The sequence below is a fragment of the Podarcis muralis genome, chromosome 16 (genome assembly GCF_964188315.1).
Source record: "Podarcis muralis chromosome 16, rPodMur119.hap1.1, whole genome shotgun sequence".
Lineage (NCBI taxonomy): Eukaryota > Metazoa > Chordata > Lepidosauria > Squamata > Lacertidae > Podarcis > Podarcis muralis.
This window is the reverse complement of record NC_135670.1, coordinates 30,276,204-30,292,794: the sequence shown is the minus strand read 5'-3', so window position 1 is coordinate 30,292,794 and position 16,591 is coordinate 30,276,204. Positions and strand designations below refer to the sequence as shown.

The window sequence follows — 16,591 nt, the reverse complement described above, 5'->3', positions numbered from 1 at the left end:
TTGGTGGGACAGCATCTCTTCCAGTGCTCCTAGCTAAGCAATTGGCACATCTGTCCATTCCAGTTTCTCCAGTCTTAAGCACAGTTCTCCACATTAACACATCTGTTTGTGTTTTCTTTTTAAAGCCCTCATGAAAATTCATCAGCATTTTAGTGCGAATTTCTCCTCAAAGAGACTTTTTTTTTTAATGCAACTTTGCCTAACATAAAAAATAATAACCATAGTATTTTTTGTATGTTACGCTCACAGATATATGCATTGCTATGTACACTGCTGTAACCCCTTCATTCATTTGTTCCATTGTTTATTTCCTACAAGTTCCTGCCTGTTTGCTTTTCTTTTTACCCTACCCAGTTTGAAAGAACATGACCTTAGTGAGAAGTGACTAACTAGCTGTCTTGTATGTTTCCCGAATCATGAGTTTACCTTTGGAAGAAGATTATATGATGTGTACAAACACCATTCTTTCATACCAGATATTATTATATAAATTAAATAAAATAATATTTGCTGGTGGGACAGGATTAGTGTGCTGGTATTTACATTAAGTATTAGGTCGTGAGAACTTTTATTCATCCCTTCCAGGTTACGTTTAAGATAAAGACCAAGACCAAGGTCAAAATTGTTCCATGTTGCGGAGTCTTTTTTTATACCAAGTTATGCCATGATCCACAGAAATAAGCCATAGAAAAAGTTCAGATTGGCACATAATGTTACGCTTGCTGAACATCTTCAATGTTCTGCTCCAATGGAGGGTTTTTTCCAGGGTTTCCCCCCTCTTCCCAGGTGGACTAAAATGCCCATAAGCCATAGATGCTGCCTGAGAGCTACGGAAGTGAAATAAATTGCAGTATTTCTGCATCTTGACCTTTTCCAGCTGTCAGAACTGCTTCATTCGGAGCCCATCACAGCCTGAGCATATTGGAGAATGGAGTCTCAAAGGTCAAAGGTTATCCTGGGAATCGCGAGCATGAAATATAAGGGTCCTAACTTTATATTAGGGGTGGGGATCTAACAGAATCAGCCGTGTGCTCCAGAAGTAGTCACTGGAGTAGCTTTGGTTTCTCTTGTGAAGGGAAAACTTTTGTATTTCAGAATTGTGTCTGAGTCGCGGCTTGCGTTTCCTTTCATGATTTGTTTCAATTTGGTGACAACAGCACTACGGATTTAGAACACTGAGGTGCCACTTGGAAGAGTCATGGCTTCTCCCAAAGAACCTTGGGACCTCTAGTTTGTAAAGGGTGCTGAGGGTCGCTAGAAGACCCCCTACCATTGCTGTCAACTTACAGATTTGAAAATAAGGGACCAGCAGCCTCGAAAATAAGGGATCAGCAGCCAAAATAAGGGATTTTAGTCAACCAGCTCGTTTCCTTTTCCCCATAACAGTCAATCAAAGGAGCCTCCAAAACAAATCCAAAAGCTCCCCCTCCCACGAGATCGCCGCCCGCCATTGTACTCAACCAGCTCCTTTCCTTTCGTCCACCATGTGCCCCCACTCCAGACAGACCTTTTCCCCAGCAAGGGTGAGTGGGCCGTCGGTGACGTATCCATCCGATTCCGAGCACAGGTATGTTCAACTTCTGAGCCCCTCCGAGCCAAAGGCAGAAAGCCCAGCCAGCAGCCAAACGAAGCCTCAAGCGGTGGTTCCCACAGCGCAGCAACCCGGCAAAGGGGATGCAGCAAGGAAAACCACCATCACCTCTCTGCTGGGAAGCGCTGAGCAAAGGCGAGTCCCCAGGCAAAGCGGCTGGGCACAAGGCATGCAAGCTCCCAGTCGTTCTTAGACTCCTTATTGGGTGAGCAACACAGCTAAGCCACATAGTTGGAGCCTCCCTCCTCCCTGGCCGGCAGGGAGGGAGGGAGAGGAGCTGCTTCCTTTGAAACCCAGGAAATTTAAGGGACATCATCAATAAGGGACAGCAGCAGGACACGGCGCTGGGATAAGGGAGTTTCCCACCAAATAAGGGACGGTTGACAGCTATGCCCCCTACTACACCCCCTCACAGAGCTACAATACCCAGAGTGGCTCAACAATCAACCGTTCTTCCTAGGGAACTCTGGGAATTGTAGGTCCTCATGACACTTGGTGCGCCTTTAACAAACTATGACTCCCTAGATGCTTTAGGAAAGGGAATGGCTGTTTAAAGTGATATGGAACTGTTTTAAATGTAGAGTACAAATGGGGGGGGTGTCTTTGACTGCGTTCCTCTTGTTACTGTGCAGCAATTTGAATAAATGCAGTTGGCAGATGTAAAAACCGAGGTGGTTAGCAGACAACAGGAACGGAGCTTTAAAAGATATAGAGGTGGTGACCATGTCATGCAGGGGTTCCGTTACGCCATGCCCCCATTCCACCCTGTTGTGCCCTCTTCTGGATCGCGCGTCCACTGGGAGTGCCGAAAATGGTCGCCACCTGTATTCCAATATGCAACTGCTGAATCAGAATTCATCAGGAAGTTTGATTCTATCCATCTGGGCAATGCCTGGATTGAACACTGGGAAAACATCAGCTAACTGGATGCTACTTTGTATTGAACGTTGGACTATTATGAGGAACTCTTGCAGGCCCAACTTACAGATGGGATAGTTGGAAGGCACTGTTACTTATCTCTTTCTTTCTTTCTTTCTTTCTTTCTTTCTTTCTTTCTTTCTTTCTTTCTCTCTCTCTCTCTGCTTGTTTGCTTTCTTTGTTTTCATTCTTTCTTTCTTCGTGTCGTTTCTGTTTTTTATTGTCCGTTGAAAAGTTTCAATAATAATAATAATAATAATAATAATTTATTATTTATACCACGCCCATCTGGCTGGGTCCCCTCAGCCACTCTGGGCGGCTTCCAACAAAACACTAAAATACAATAACCTATTAAACATTAAAAGCTTCCCTAAACAGGGCTGCCTTTAGATGTCTTCTAAAAGTTTGGTAGTTATTTTTCTCTTTGACATCTGGTGGGAGGGCATTCCACAGGGTGGGTGCCACTACTGAGAAGGCCCTCTGCCTGGTTCCCTGCAACATCACTTCTCGCAGCGAGGGAACTGCCAGAAGGCCCTCGGTGCTGGACCTCAGTGTCCGGGCAGAACGATAAAATATAAAACTATTAGGAGGAAAAATCACTCTAGCCCGAGCATCAGAAATAGGAGGACATCTGATTACAGTGGCTAGTTTGGTTCTGAAAGACTGAAGAGTTTGGAAGGCTGTTTGCTTTTGTTCTTCTTTTGTAATTATTGACTGAGAACAGTGTCTGGCTCCGTCTCCTTCCTCCTGATGTTTCCTGATGCAGCTTATTAAAAACCACATCTCGAATAAATGAGAAGTAGGCAAGAAAATGAATGTGTTAGCAGATCATTAGCTACTGGGCCCAGCCAATATATCTTGTTTGGCTAATTGATCTTAATTAGGCCTAATTGTTTGAAATCAACTTGTCTGAAACACACACAGAGCTCCCTTTGGTGTGGGGTAGGGTGTTATTTTGACCTTGTTTTCAATCCATCAAAGGTGCTCTGCTTATTGACATCTTTCCCTCAAAAGAATCGAAAACAGATCCATAACTCCTGAGCTATAGAAATCATACTGTGGGTTGTCAGCTCAGAGAAAAGTACTAACCTGTATGCTTAGAAATTGCCTTCGCCTTTCAGGTGGCATTAAATATATAGCTGCAATGCATCGTCAAATAGCTGAAGAGCTGCCGCTACGAAGAGGGCAAAGGTTTGTTCTCTGCTGCCCCAAAGCGCAGGGCTGACAGCCAAAACCCTGAAGTACTTCCAGGTTTCGGCGGGTGCATAACCCGAAAAAACGCAACCTGAAGCAGCTGTAACCCAAGGTATGACCGTATCTGATTTTGCCGGATGCCTGGATTGGACACCCACTCTTCCTCCTGTTCGGAACAGGAGGAGCAAAGAGCTTTTCAGCGTAAGCAAATGCCGCCATATGCTGATGTACTGTAGGTGTGTCTTGTCTACACTAGTGGAGGTGTGTTTTGTGGTCCTCTTTTTCGGCTCCTTTAAATATGGCAGCCATTTTGTCTTATGCCACACACCTGACAGAAGCCGTTATGTAGTTATGCCACACCCCCATGGCAGCCATCTTGTGAGCAGCGACCCCAGCATCTTCTCAAAATTCCTCGTTTGCCCACAGGCCCCGAAAGGCTGGCAACTCCTGTTCTGATAATCGTTGGAGGCCCTCTTGGTTGATAGCACCCCATCTAGGGAATTCTTCCCCCGAGGAAAGCTCACCTGGTCCCACCTGCTATCTTTTCAGTGATTGGCAAATACTTAAAAAAATAATAATTTCCTTGGGGTTTTAATTCTTAACCAATTATGGGGTTCCCTCCCCGCTCAGTGGCTGTTCTTCTTCTTGCTTATAAATTTGAGTCCGTTTATGATTGTTATATTATGTACCGATCATTACTACTGTGTGTGTATATATACCCTCAGGGATACATGCATCTTTAAAGGCAGCGCGGAAAGAAATGAAGCAAGTGTGTGATACATAAGAGAGTCTGTTATAACGTCGAGAATTTATAAAAGAGTACAGGCATGAGTGATGCAAGAATGGCAAATTACACAAATGGTTCTCTTTGGGTGGGTGGGTAAATCTATTTTTTATTTATAAATCTGAATTATATACGCCCTTTGGGACCTGCAAGAGGGAGTACGCAGCCAGGGGATTTATTGAAAGCTTTGAGGAGAGACAAAATCACTCTCTCTGCGTTGGTCCCTCTCACCTTGGGAAGTGAGGAAATCGCTCAGCAATTTTACAGTGCAGAACACAAACGACAGCTCAACCAATGGGAGCACGACTATCAACTGCAGCAACATGAATTTCCCACGGATCATTCCGGAAGGATTCCCTTGGTTTACAAGCAATGCCCAAAGAGATAAAAGTGAAGAACAGCTACACCTCCATCAGGGTCTTTGTCACCTGCACATTCTGGGCCTTTAGTAGAAAGAAGCGGCTTCTCTTTCTGCAACTACTACAACGTTGTAAGAATTCATAGAATCAAAGGGAGTTGGAAGGGACCCTGAAGGTCATCGTCAATCAGTTCGGATGAAGGACCCACCATAAATCCAAGCATTTCTCCCCCCCCCCTATTTAATCTGTTTACAAGGCAGCAGTATAACCTCTCCCCAGGTGTCACTGGGCTGCAACTCCCATCTTCCTTGACCATGAGCTGGGAGGTCCCGACACCGTTTGGAAGACCACCAGTTCCCCCATCCATGCACTAATGGGAACACAGGGGAGGTAATTTTGTCCAAATTCCCTCAAAAATCTGTTCATTGCTTTCCCCCATATTTTCCCCCCAGAAATGCCCCTTTTATGTCTGTCTCCAAAGGCAATTTGGTCTTGTTTGGCTGAGAAACACAAAGCGAGCCACTGGGCTTTGGCATTGTTGGGTAAAAAGCAGAAAATCCAATAGGTGCAGTCCATCAATGAAAATGGTCATTCGCTAAAATGGAAATGTAACAAAATTGCCCATCATCTCCAGACGGATCCTTAGCTGCCTAGCCTATTTATACACAAGGGGTTGTATCCTGCTAGGGTCTACTCTGGGTATACCCACCGAAATCAATGAACCTAGGTTGGCCATGTTCATTCATTTCAGTGGGTCTCAGTTGACCATAACAGAAGCTCCCTTGTTCTCCTGCTGACTTGCCTTCTTTGCAACCTGTTCTACTGTGACAAATTCGCTTTAACCACAAGCCCAAAACTACAGAAAGCTAACGCCGACCCACAGACAGGACTACGCTGTGTGTTCACACATACAAACAGTGGCTCGACACTAAGGTTTTAATACTCTCGCTCTCATCCCATGTAAACGGCCTTTTCCATTGCGTCCTCCACTTTCATGTACTCCAGGTGAGAGGGGTAGTTAGTGCAGTCAAAGCTTTTGTGGCTACGGATGTACTTGACGAAATCTGGAGCCCCCGGGTAGACGATGTTGTCCGCCAGAAGGATGGAGCCCTTCTTTAGGTAGCCACATTCCTGAGAAAAGACACAGGAGATGGACGATTAGCTCTCTCTTGAGAGTGGTCCTACCACTCTAAGGGAGGTCTTTACTTCATTTTGAACAATCCCAGAAGTTCTTCAAGGAGATGTTCGGAAGATCTACCACATAAAAACGAGATTCCAAGGAATCTCTTGGACTTCCCTCCTCCCCTTTGTGGGTCCTATTGTTAATCATTTCCTCCCGCATCTTTTATAATAACCCAAATCTTTTACCTCTCCATTGTGTCCAAAATTCACCATTAAACTACAAGCAATATTCCAATCCTACTAATGAATTTAACTGTTTGCAATGGTCTTTAAGATAAGTTATAAATTTTCCCCATTCATTATTAAGATTTTGGTCTTCCTGACTTTTGATTCTTTCCGTCATTTCTGCCATTTCGGCATAATCCATCAACTTGATCTGCCATTCTTCTCTAGGAGGGGCTTCATCTTCTTTCCATCTCTTATCTAATAAGGTTAGAAGTGGAAATGTGGAAGTTTGGAAGTGGGCTGGGCGAGTTTGTTTTGTTTCTACACTGACTTGAACTGTACTGGTTCCATTATTTCCATATGTTGCTTACTTTATGGCTTGAATGGGAGACCTGGCCAGACTTCTGCTGCCTCTAACTTCTGTGTTTTCTAGCCATTCTGCGATGACACCACCCTCCCTTGGCTGGGTGCAGGCAGGGTCCCCATTTTGCAGACCCCATTTTCAGCTCCGTCAGTTTTACTGTTCTCCCACATCCTCCACCCCCGGTGGCTTTCTAAAATATTGCTGTGCCCTTTTACACCTGCTTCAAACTCTTTCACTGTTTTCATCCCCGTAGAAACCAATGAAAAACAAAGGTAATTTTCATTTGGAACTCGTTCATTTGAATTCCCATTTGTTTTCATAGCTAAAACAAATAGGACTATTTAAAAAATGAATGCAAGGCCCCTAGCTAGCAAGCTGATAGCTTCTCCCTCTCAAAGGACACAAGGCAGGCTAACTCAGCCCTCCCCAAGCTGCTGACGTCCAGATGTTTTTGACTCCAGGTGTTCTGAACTCCCATCACCTTTGGTCTTTCGGAAGACCAAAATGAAAGACAAAATCTAGCAGGTTCTAAGCCATATTAGAATTCAGACCGCTGCGTGTGGTCCACACCAGGAATATGGAATCTCTTAATTTCCAGAGAGGCACCGCTCCAACTTACTTCGAGGAGGATGGTGTCGGGACAGTATCTTTCTTTCCAGTGGTCCAGAAAGACAAAATCGACCTTGTCCACCTGATATTTTTCCCTCAGCTGTGGGATGATGTCCTGAGAATGGCCCTCGATGATTGTGATCTGAAAGCAAAGAAGAGCTGTGTTACAGAAAGGTTCGGCGTCAGTATCCGCCTTCCTTGAGCAGCTTTTGGGGTCTCAGTGCACTTGGGTGGGGGGCATAGCTGATGTCTCTTCTGGAGCCCCCTTTAATCCCTAATCCCTGACCTAGTACTGTGAACAGCATCTAGTGGCTGGGTCCAGCGGCCATTTTAAATTTTCCACAGTGCCCCTAGGCCTGGCTTCCTCAAACTCAGCCCTCCAGATGTTTTGAGACTACAATTCCCATCATCCCTGACCACTGGTCCTGCTAGCTAGGGATCATGGGAGTTGTAGGCCAAAAACATCTGGAGGGCCGAGTTTGAGGAAGCCTGCCCTAGGCAGTGTCACTCTGGGCAATATTAGACATCAAAAGGGCAGCTAAAAAGGTAAAGGGCCGACTCTGGGGTTGCAGTGCTCATCTCGCTTTATTGGCCGAGGGAGCCAGCGTACACCTTCCGGGTCATGTGGCCAGCATGACTAAGCCGCTTCTGGAGAACTAGAGCAGCGCATGGAAACAGCGTTTACCTTCCCGCCAGAGCAGTACCTATTTATCTACTTGCACCTTGACGTGCTTTCGAACTGCTAGGTTGGCAGGAGCAGGGACCGAGCAACGGGAGCTCACCCCGTCATTGGGATTTGAACCGCCGACCTTCTGATCGGCAAGCCCCGCTTCGTCCCGCAAAAAGGGCAGCTAGTGCGAGTTAAAATGGTGCCGCTGTCTCTCGCCAACGCCAGGTAAGCCAGCCAGGTCCCATCAACAGAAGAGGAGGCTCACAAGAACGCACTTTGCCCCAGGCCCCAGAGCCAGCCCCAGATACAGAACCAAGATTGTATGCTATGGATAGACTGCCTAATGCTCTCCCTAAGGCGGACTCACCTGGGTCCTCCTTTTATCTATTTTTAGACACCAAGCAAAAACTCTTCTTTTAGCTCATAACTGGAAGGGTTTTGAGCACTTGTGGTTGTTTTTAGAGGGGTCGGTTATGAAAGACCTGCCTTTTATTGGCATACTTTTTAAACATTTCAGTGGCTCGTTTGAGTCACTTGTCGTCAGCAAAGCAACTAAGAAATTATTACAATAATAGCAATAGTCAGCTCCTCGTTTGAAGAGTTTCAAGTACTTGTGGTTGATTTGCATAGAGTAACCATTTTAGTGGCTTGTTTGAGTCACTTTCTGAAGTAAATCAACTAATAAATTAATAATGATGATGATGATGATGATATGCTTTAGACGTTGAAAGCAGGAGGGCCATGGTTCCCAACGTGGGTGGTCCACAGCTGAAAATTAAACTAAATCATTTTAATTGGACCTTGAATAAATGTGCAATTGATTGCTACTGTTTTGAATCTTACTGTGCTATTATCTTCCATAGCGGATTGTGCAAACCGCTGTTCTGAAGAATGCTTTTTATGGGGAACAACAACAACAACAATTTATTACTTATACCCCGCCCATCTGGCCAGGCCTCCCCAGCCACTCTGAGTGGCTTCCAACAGGATATTAAAAACACAATAAAACATCAAACATTAAAAGCATCCCTAAACAGGGCTGCCTTCAGATGTCTTCTAAAAGTCAGATAGTTGCTTATTTCCTTGACATCTGAGGGGAGGGCATTCCACAGGGCGGGTGCCATTACCGAGAAGGCCCTCGCTTCTCGCAGTGAGGGAACTGCCAGAAGGCCCTTGGAGCTGGACCTCAGTGTCCAGGCAGAACGAGGGGGTGGAGACGCTCCTTCAGGGGGCATTGGGGATGAGTTTATGAAGCCAAAGGGCAGTGGCCTGAGAAAGTTTGGAAACCACTGCAGTAGAGGCTGGTTTATTAGGGGGCACTGCCCTCAACCAGCCCCCATGCACCTGCCTCCTTATGTACAACAAATCCAAGAGGCCTGTCAGCTTCTTCCTCCTTCGTCTCAGTGTGACCCCTTGCAGAACTCAGCAGGGACAAAACTAGAATTGGTTGGCTCTGCTTGTCATTGCCTGCAGCGCCACCTACTGTTGGTCTCCCTGCCTTCTGCCCTATTAGTCCCAGTGTGCACCAGCCACCAAAGCAGATGAATTGCCCTGCTGTAAACACCAAAAAATGCTTTGGTCAAATACGACTTGGGGGGGGTCACTTGGGTTTTGTGTGTGCGTAATAAACTGGCTGGGACGCAGGTGGCGCTGTGGGCTAAAGCCTCAGCACCTAGGACTTGCCGATCGAAAGGTCGGCGGTTCGAATCCCTGTGGCGGGGTGCGCTCCTGTCGTTCGGTCCCAGCGCCTGCCAACCTAGCAGTTCGAAAGCACCTTCGGGTGCAAGTAGATAAATAGGGACCGCTTACTAGCGGGAAGGTAAACGGTGTTCCGTGTGCTGCGCTGGCTTGCCAGAGCAGCGATGTCACGCTGGCCACGTGACCCGGAAGTGTCTGCGGACAGCACTGGCTCCCGGCCTATAGAGTGAGATGAGCGCACAACCCTAGAGTCTGGCAAGACTGGCCCGTATGGGCAGGGGTACCTTTACCTTTACCTTTAATAAACTGGCTTGGTTATTTCTTCCCCAAACATTTTCTCTCTGTGTAGTTATAAAGTAGATGACCTTTGCTCCTGGTCAAGGGGATGTTAACACTTCTGCCAGTGGCGAAGGAAGTCTCTGGTGGGAACTAGTGATTCGCTTGGCTTATGATCCGGGAAAGTTTATGAGGCTGCAATTGTTTCTTCTGTAAGGGCAAAATAATAAAGAGCAAGGCCTTTCCCAACAACTCAGCTCGGCCAAGGGTCACTCAGGGCCAAACTACCCCATAGTCAAACCCAGATCTGCCCCAATCATCTGCAGGGATGGGGAACTTGTGGCTCTTCAGAAGTGGTGGACTACAACTCCCATCAGCCCTGGCCAGCATGGCCAATGGCCAGGAACGATGGGAGCCATAGTCCACCAAAGATCTGGAGAGCTACAGTTTCGCCATCCTTGATCACAAAACAGGGTGTGCGCTCAATTTCAGCAGCAAAACAAACGTGTAGTCTAAGATAGGATTACCAGACGTCCCCGGTTCCCGGGGACAGTCCCTGGATTTGCAAATCTGTCCCCGGGAAACGTGGCAGCCTCAGCAGCCCGGAGCCAGCCAACTACACTACCAGGCTGGCCCCTCCTGGGCAACAGCTGCCCGCCTGTGACTCCCAAGCCTCCCCCATCTGTCAAAACAAAGGGGGAAGGAGATCAGGGAAGGCTCAGGAGTCACAGGCAGGCTCCGCGCCATTGCCCCAGTTTTTTAAAAAACTGTGCATTTATGTTTCACAGGGTGCAAAAGAAGGGCTTTGCACCTTTATACAATATGCATGTGTGCTTGGGCCCAGGGTCTTTTGCCTCAACATCCCCCTATTGACTCCCTGTTGCTACTCAGCTTAAAAAAAAAAAAGTGTCCCCGGATTCATTGAAAAAAATCTGGTAACCGTAGTCTAAGAGTGCAGAAGTCGTGCTTTAAATGTGTGTCGGACGTGTTTCAAATGTATAGTTTGCATCTTCCCTTTCCTACCTCATTCTGGCCTGGCATCCACCCACATCCTTAGGCAGGGCTACCAGGACTGATGGACAGATCCCAGAGCCTGTCCTGTGCCCTCCTGTGCCCTGATTTCCAATCCAATGAGCACTGGGCCTGACATTTTAATTTCCAGCAGCACACCTGGTGTGGCGGTCTGCCATCTAAATTTCCCACAATACCCCAGAAGAAGAAGAAGAAGAGTTTGGATTTGATAACCTGCTTTATCACTACCCGAAGGAGTCTCAAAGCGGCTCACAATCTCCTTTCCCTTCCTCCCCCACAACAAACACTCTGTGAGGTGAGCGAGGCTGAGAGACTTCAGAGAAGTGAGACTAGCCCAAGGTCACCCAGCAGCTGCATGTGGAGGAGCGGTGACGCGAACCCAGTTCCCCAGATTACAAGACTACCGCTCTTAACCTCTACACCACACTGGCTCACTGGCAGTGCCACCTATCAGGGATGCTGTGGGAGCCTTGGGAGGGACTTGGACCAGATGATCTTTGATGCCCCATCCCCAAAACTCTACAATTCTACAAAATTAAAAACGACTCTCTCAGAGAGTGTTGGCAACCATCCATTTGCTGCTGACAAACATTTTGGAGCTCTCTGTACGCCGGACGGTACCTTCTCGCTGAGTCCAGCAATTTCGATGATCTCTCTGGCAATGGAGGCAAACTCGGGATTGAATTCGATGGTAAGAAGACGGGCGTTTGGTTTCAAAAGGCGAGCGATCCTGATGGCCGAGTAGCCTACGTACGTTCCAAATTCCAAAGCGATGGTAGGATCCGCCTCCTCGACGACCTTATCTAGGATCACACCTGGAAAAGGAGGGTGTTTACTTTAGCAGGGCTCGATTAATAGGCCTGGAGACCTGATTAGTTGACAGAAGAGCCTTAAAAACTGCATTTTTTCATTTTTCTAAATTACAGTAGAGGTGTCTGAGACAGGGTAACCTGGGAGCAAGATCATATGTATAGATTCACCACTGAATAGCTATTGAGAATTTGGGACGTGGTATACCCAGTGAAATTGACTAAGACAGTGAGAGACTGAGAGAGGGGGGAAACAGACAGTGCTTCTGTTTGAAAATGGAGGCACTGGGATGAGAAATGGACAGGACAATGTACAACTTTATGCTTTATTAACAAGTGTTTAATATTGTTTAAGAACAGAATGGATTGGAGTTTTTGTTGTCGGTTGTTATATCTGTTTGATTTGTCTGAGTTTGACTTGTGGACGTTTAGAACAGAAATGCCATATCCTAAACATTTTAGGTTACATTATGATTGAAATTCTCAATCTGCAATGACCATAGCGCTAGGCTGAATTGTGCACATCTTACCAGGAGGCAAGGCAGGTAATACAGAACTGTTCTGGGTACTGAGAAGGAGAATATTTTCCTTGCCATGAGCCAAATCCTGCCATGTATCCTCTTGAAAGGGCTGTTTAGGGATGCATGCAGTTGGTAAAGGTAAAGGGACCCCTGACCATTAGGTCTAGTCGTGGCCGACTCTGGGGTTGCGGCGCTCATCTCGCTTTATTGGCTGCGGGAGCCGGCGTACAGCTTCCGGGTCATGTGACCAGCATGACTCAGCCGCTTCTGGTGAACCAGAGCAGCGCACGGAAATGCCGTTTACCTTCCCACCAGAGTGGTACCTATTTATCTACTTGCACTTTGATGTGCTTTGAACTGCTAGGTGGGCAGGAGCAGGGACCGAGCAACGGGAGCTCACCCTGTTGCGGGGATTCGAACCGCCGACCTTCTGATCGCCAAGTCCTAGGCTCTGTGGTTTAACCCACAGCCAAAGTCACTCCTCCCCTCTCTTTGTCTTTCCTACCACAACAACACTTGTCAGCCCCATAACCTTTTCGGAGAGGAGCCGCTTTGGTTCTGGAAAGGAAAGACTCCATTGCAGAGAAGAGGCCCGGTGTGCGCTGTAGTCCCATTTGGGTCTGACGCTTTGGGGGAATTCTTTCTTTCTTTCTTTCTTTCTTTCTTTCTTTCTTTCTTTCTTTCTCTCTCTCTCTCTCTCTCTCTCTCTCTCTCTCTCTCTCCGGCTGTTCCTCGGGAAGCAGAAACACCTGCACATGTTTGCTGGTAGCAAACCGTGAGCAGAAAGGAACAAAGCCTGCCGAGTCTACCACCGTCTCCTGCCGAGAATGCTCGGTAGGAATTATTAGCCAACCCGGACATCATTTTCTGTGTCCAGTCGCCCCCGCTCTCTTTCCCTTTCTGTTTACACCTCTGCAGCAAGGAGTGATGCAGAACACCTGCTGGTAGGCAATGGGTACGATCCATGCTCTTTTAAACCGCATTGATCTCCCCCTCTCTTCTTATCAGAATGTCATACATTTAATAAAAACACCTTCCCAGTCTTGGGAACCTTAGTTTACACCTTAGAATCTCCAGTACCCTTAACAAACTGCAGTGATTACTTTTGTGTGTTGGGTGTGTGTGTGCTTTAAATGTATGGTGTGTAAGCAACTTGATCTCTCCCAGGGGAATCTAGGCGATTTCCAATGAACTTGGCTTTGCCTGGATCTTGCCCAGCCTTTTTAGATCAAGGATTTTTCCTTTCCTGGGAGGAGATTTTTTAGTAACTGGTCTAGAAGTTATGTAGCAGTGTCAGAAAGAGAATACCCACCCCCTTTTAAACTTCCACAAAAGAACACTCTGTTTACTTACTTTACTTGGCAGTAGTTAAGTTTAAATAATATTTGACTCTGGACTTCACAGTCCTGCGGTGACTCTATAGATTCGTGTTTGGGGACCCCCCTGCTCATTCTTCTGAACTGGTCCCTGGACTTCTGCCCCCAAAGTTCTACCTGGATGGCACAGTTTATAATTGTTGATCGTGTTAGAAGAACTCTTTTAACTAATACATAAACATGAATTTCCTCCCCCAGGCACGACAGAAGTTGCTTAGTGTTGTTCCTGTCGCTTTGAGTGTTTGCTCAGAAGTAAACCTCGCTGTAGGAAAACGTAAATGTACACAGTTGTTCACCAGCTTCTTTTATCCATGCCCAGGGGCACAGCTATGTACTCAAAATGAACTGGGGCTCCCCTTCCCCTGTAAAGGTAAAGGGTAAAGGGACCCCTGACCATTAGGTCCAGTCGTGACTGACTCTGGGGTTGCGGCGCTCATCTCGCTTTATTGGCCGAGGGAGCCGGCGTACAGCTTCCAGGTCATGTGGCCAGCATGACTAAGCCGCTTCTGGTGAACCAGAGCAGCGCACGGAAACACCGTTTACCTTCCCGCTGGAGCGGTACCTATTTATCTACTTGCACTTTGACGTGCTTTCGAACTGCTAGGTTGGCAGGAGCAGGGACAGAGCAACGGGAGCTCACCCCGTTGTGGGGATTCGAACCACCAACCTTCTGATCGGCAAGTTCTGATCAGTGGTTTAGACCACAGCACCACCCGTGTCCCACCAGCACCAAAACGCAGCAGGCTGACAATGGGATAATGAAGAGAATCGTCTTTTTTTCCACCAGGTGTCTCAATGACCTACATGGAATTGTAAGGATGTGCCTGCATGGAATTCCTGGCTGGCTGTGGCTACCAGGCACGTTGTTAAATGCAAGGCTGTCCGGAGGCAGGTTGCCTCCACTGGCGGAAGCAGAATGCCTCTGAAGGCCAGTTGCTGGGAATCACAAGGACGGCTAGTGGTATGCTCTCTCTATGGTATGCCTCTCCCGGTATGCCCCACGGAGGACCTTAAGGTCCATAAATAGCAACACCCTAGAGGTCCCGGGCCCTAAGGAAGTTAGATTAGCCTCAACCAGAGCCAGGGCCTTCTCAACACTGGCTCCGGCCTGGTGGAACGCTCTGTCTCATGAGACCAGGGACCTGCGGGATCTGATTTCTTTCCACAGGGCTTGTAAGACAGAGTTGTTCCACCTGGCCTTTGGCTTAGAATCAGTTTGATTCCCTCCCTCTCTTTCTTTTTCCTTTCTCCTCCTGTGAAGAGGCTGCATCCTAATGTTTTAACGTTGTATTTTAATCTTGTTTTTTAAATTGTATTTTAATCAACTTGTTTTTATTATTGGTTGTTAGCCGCCCTGAGCCCGGTCTTGGCTGGGGAGGGCGGGGTATAAATAAAATTTATTATTATTATTATTATTATTATTATTATTATTATTAGTGTTGTTCTGCTGGCTCCTTCCCATGAGACTCTGGATGGATATTGATGCTGGACTAGATGGGCCCTTGGCCTGATCCAGCAAGGCTTTCTTTATATTCTAAAGAGAAGCCATCTCCACATCTCTTGGTGGCAACCAAAGACCAACTTTTAAGGAGCTCCACTCCATTGTCAAAGAGCAAACTGACAGTAGATCACACTGCTCAAAGTTGGAGTTGACTCTTTTGAAGCAAAAGCACAATCATCACTTGGCTGAGTGTCAGGACTAAGGAGCACAGCACCTCATCTCTGGGAGGTCTTACGCATCAGTTGCCAAGACTGAAAGTCTCCATCTCCCCACAGCCCTCCTCTCCAGGGATTCTCCCAAGCAATCAGAGACTGTGTCTGCATGAAGCCAACCTCTCCTCCACTCTTTTCACACCGCCGGGAGACCAGGGAGAAGGGAGCTGGCATCTCGTGACTCTGCACCACAGACTCTGCATCCCAGCTCACTAAGCCCTGTTACCTCTTCATCCTTTGACACCGCCTCTTCCCAGTCTTCTCCATCTTCTCCCTTTGACCACTCATTGTCGCCCCGCCACCACTCCCCGGGATCCGAGCCTCCTTCCCTTGGGGGTTCCCCAGCTGGTTCTTCCCACCCTTCCTCTGCGTCCAATAGCAATTTAATAATAATAATTTATTATTTGTTCCCCAGCCACTCTGGGCAGCTTCCAGAGAGACCAAAAACACACTAAAATGTCACACATTAAAAGCTTCCCTGAACAGGGCTGCCTTAAGATGTCTTCTGAATGTCAGGTAGTAGTTTATCGCTTTGACATCTGATGGGAGGGCGTTCCACAGGGCGGGCACCACTACCGAGAAGGCCTTCTGCCTGGTTCCCTGTAGCTTTGCTTCTCGCAATGAGGGAACCGGAAGAAGGCCCTCGGCGCTGGACCTCAGCGTCCAGGCAGAACGATGGGGGTGGAGACGCTCCTTCAGGTATACTGGGCCGAGGCCGTTTAGGGCTTTAAAGGTCAACACCAACACTTTGAATTGTGCTCAAAAACGTCCAACTCGTCCATGACACCGGTTTACCTTTCTCATCGCCCACGTTCATGGCCCACTCTTTCTGGGAGCAGTAGTTGTCGATGCAGTCCAAGACGCTCTCGGGATCCCCTTTGACGGCATTGTAGGACACAGAGTTCAAGATCCGCTGCTCTTTGCTCTGATCCATGACGAAGTTGGTGATTTTCTCTAGCACGATTTCATTCCAGAACATAGTAGCATGGATGTTGTTTCTGAGGAGGATCACCAGCGCCACCATGAACAGGAGGGAGCCGACACCGACAGATACCAGGATGGTCAATATCCAACCTTCCAGCATCTGAAAGACATAGGTAGGCAACCAGTTAGGGATGGGGGAGAAATCCATTTCAGAACACATTGAAAGCTGGATTTATCACCAGAGGCCTTTCTTCTTGGAATAATAGGTTTGGAACTGCCCAAGAAAGATGTTAAATTATTTTTGTGTACCACAACGGCTGCTCGAATATTACTTGCTAAAAATTGGAAAACACAAGCACTACCGACAGTGGAAGATTGGCAGATGAAGATGATGGACTTTTTGGAG

At 47.2% G+C, this 16,591-nt stretch overlaps 1 protein-coding gene across 7 annotated transcripts in view; it reads right to left on the bottom strand.

The window, feature by feature from the left end:
• Positions 1–4,484: 4,484 nt before the first annotated feature.
• The window catches only part of COMT (catechol-O-methyltransferase), a 46,187-nt gene continuing 34,080 nt past the window's right edge, over positions 4,485–16,591 (bottom strand). For all 7 annotated transcript variants that reach the window (XM_077920673.1, XM_077920672.1, XM_028709418.2 and 4 more), the window contains 4 exons: positions 16,057–16,345; positions 11,464–11,657; positions 7,177–7,308; positions 4,485–5,977 (listed from right to left, as the gene is read on the bottom strand). In XM_077920673.1, the coding sequence (XP_077776799.1) occupies positions 5,798–5,977; positions 7,177–7,308; positions 11,464–11,657; positions 16,057–16,345 (795 nt within the window). In that variant the 3' untranslated portion in view covers positions 4,485–5,797. The remainder of the gene's footprint in view (positions 5,978–7,176; positions 7,309–11,463; positions 11,658–16,056; positions 16,346–16,591) is intronic.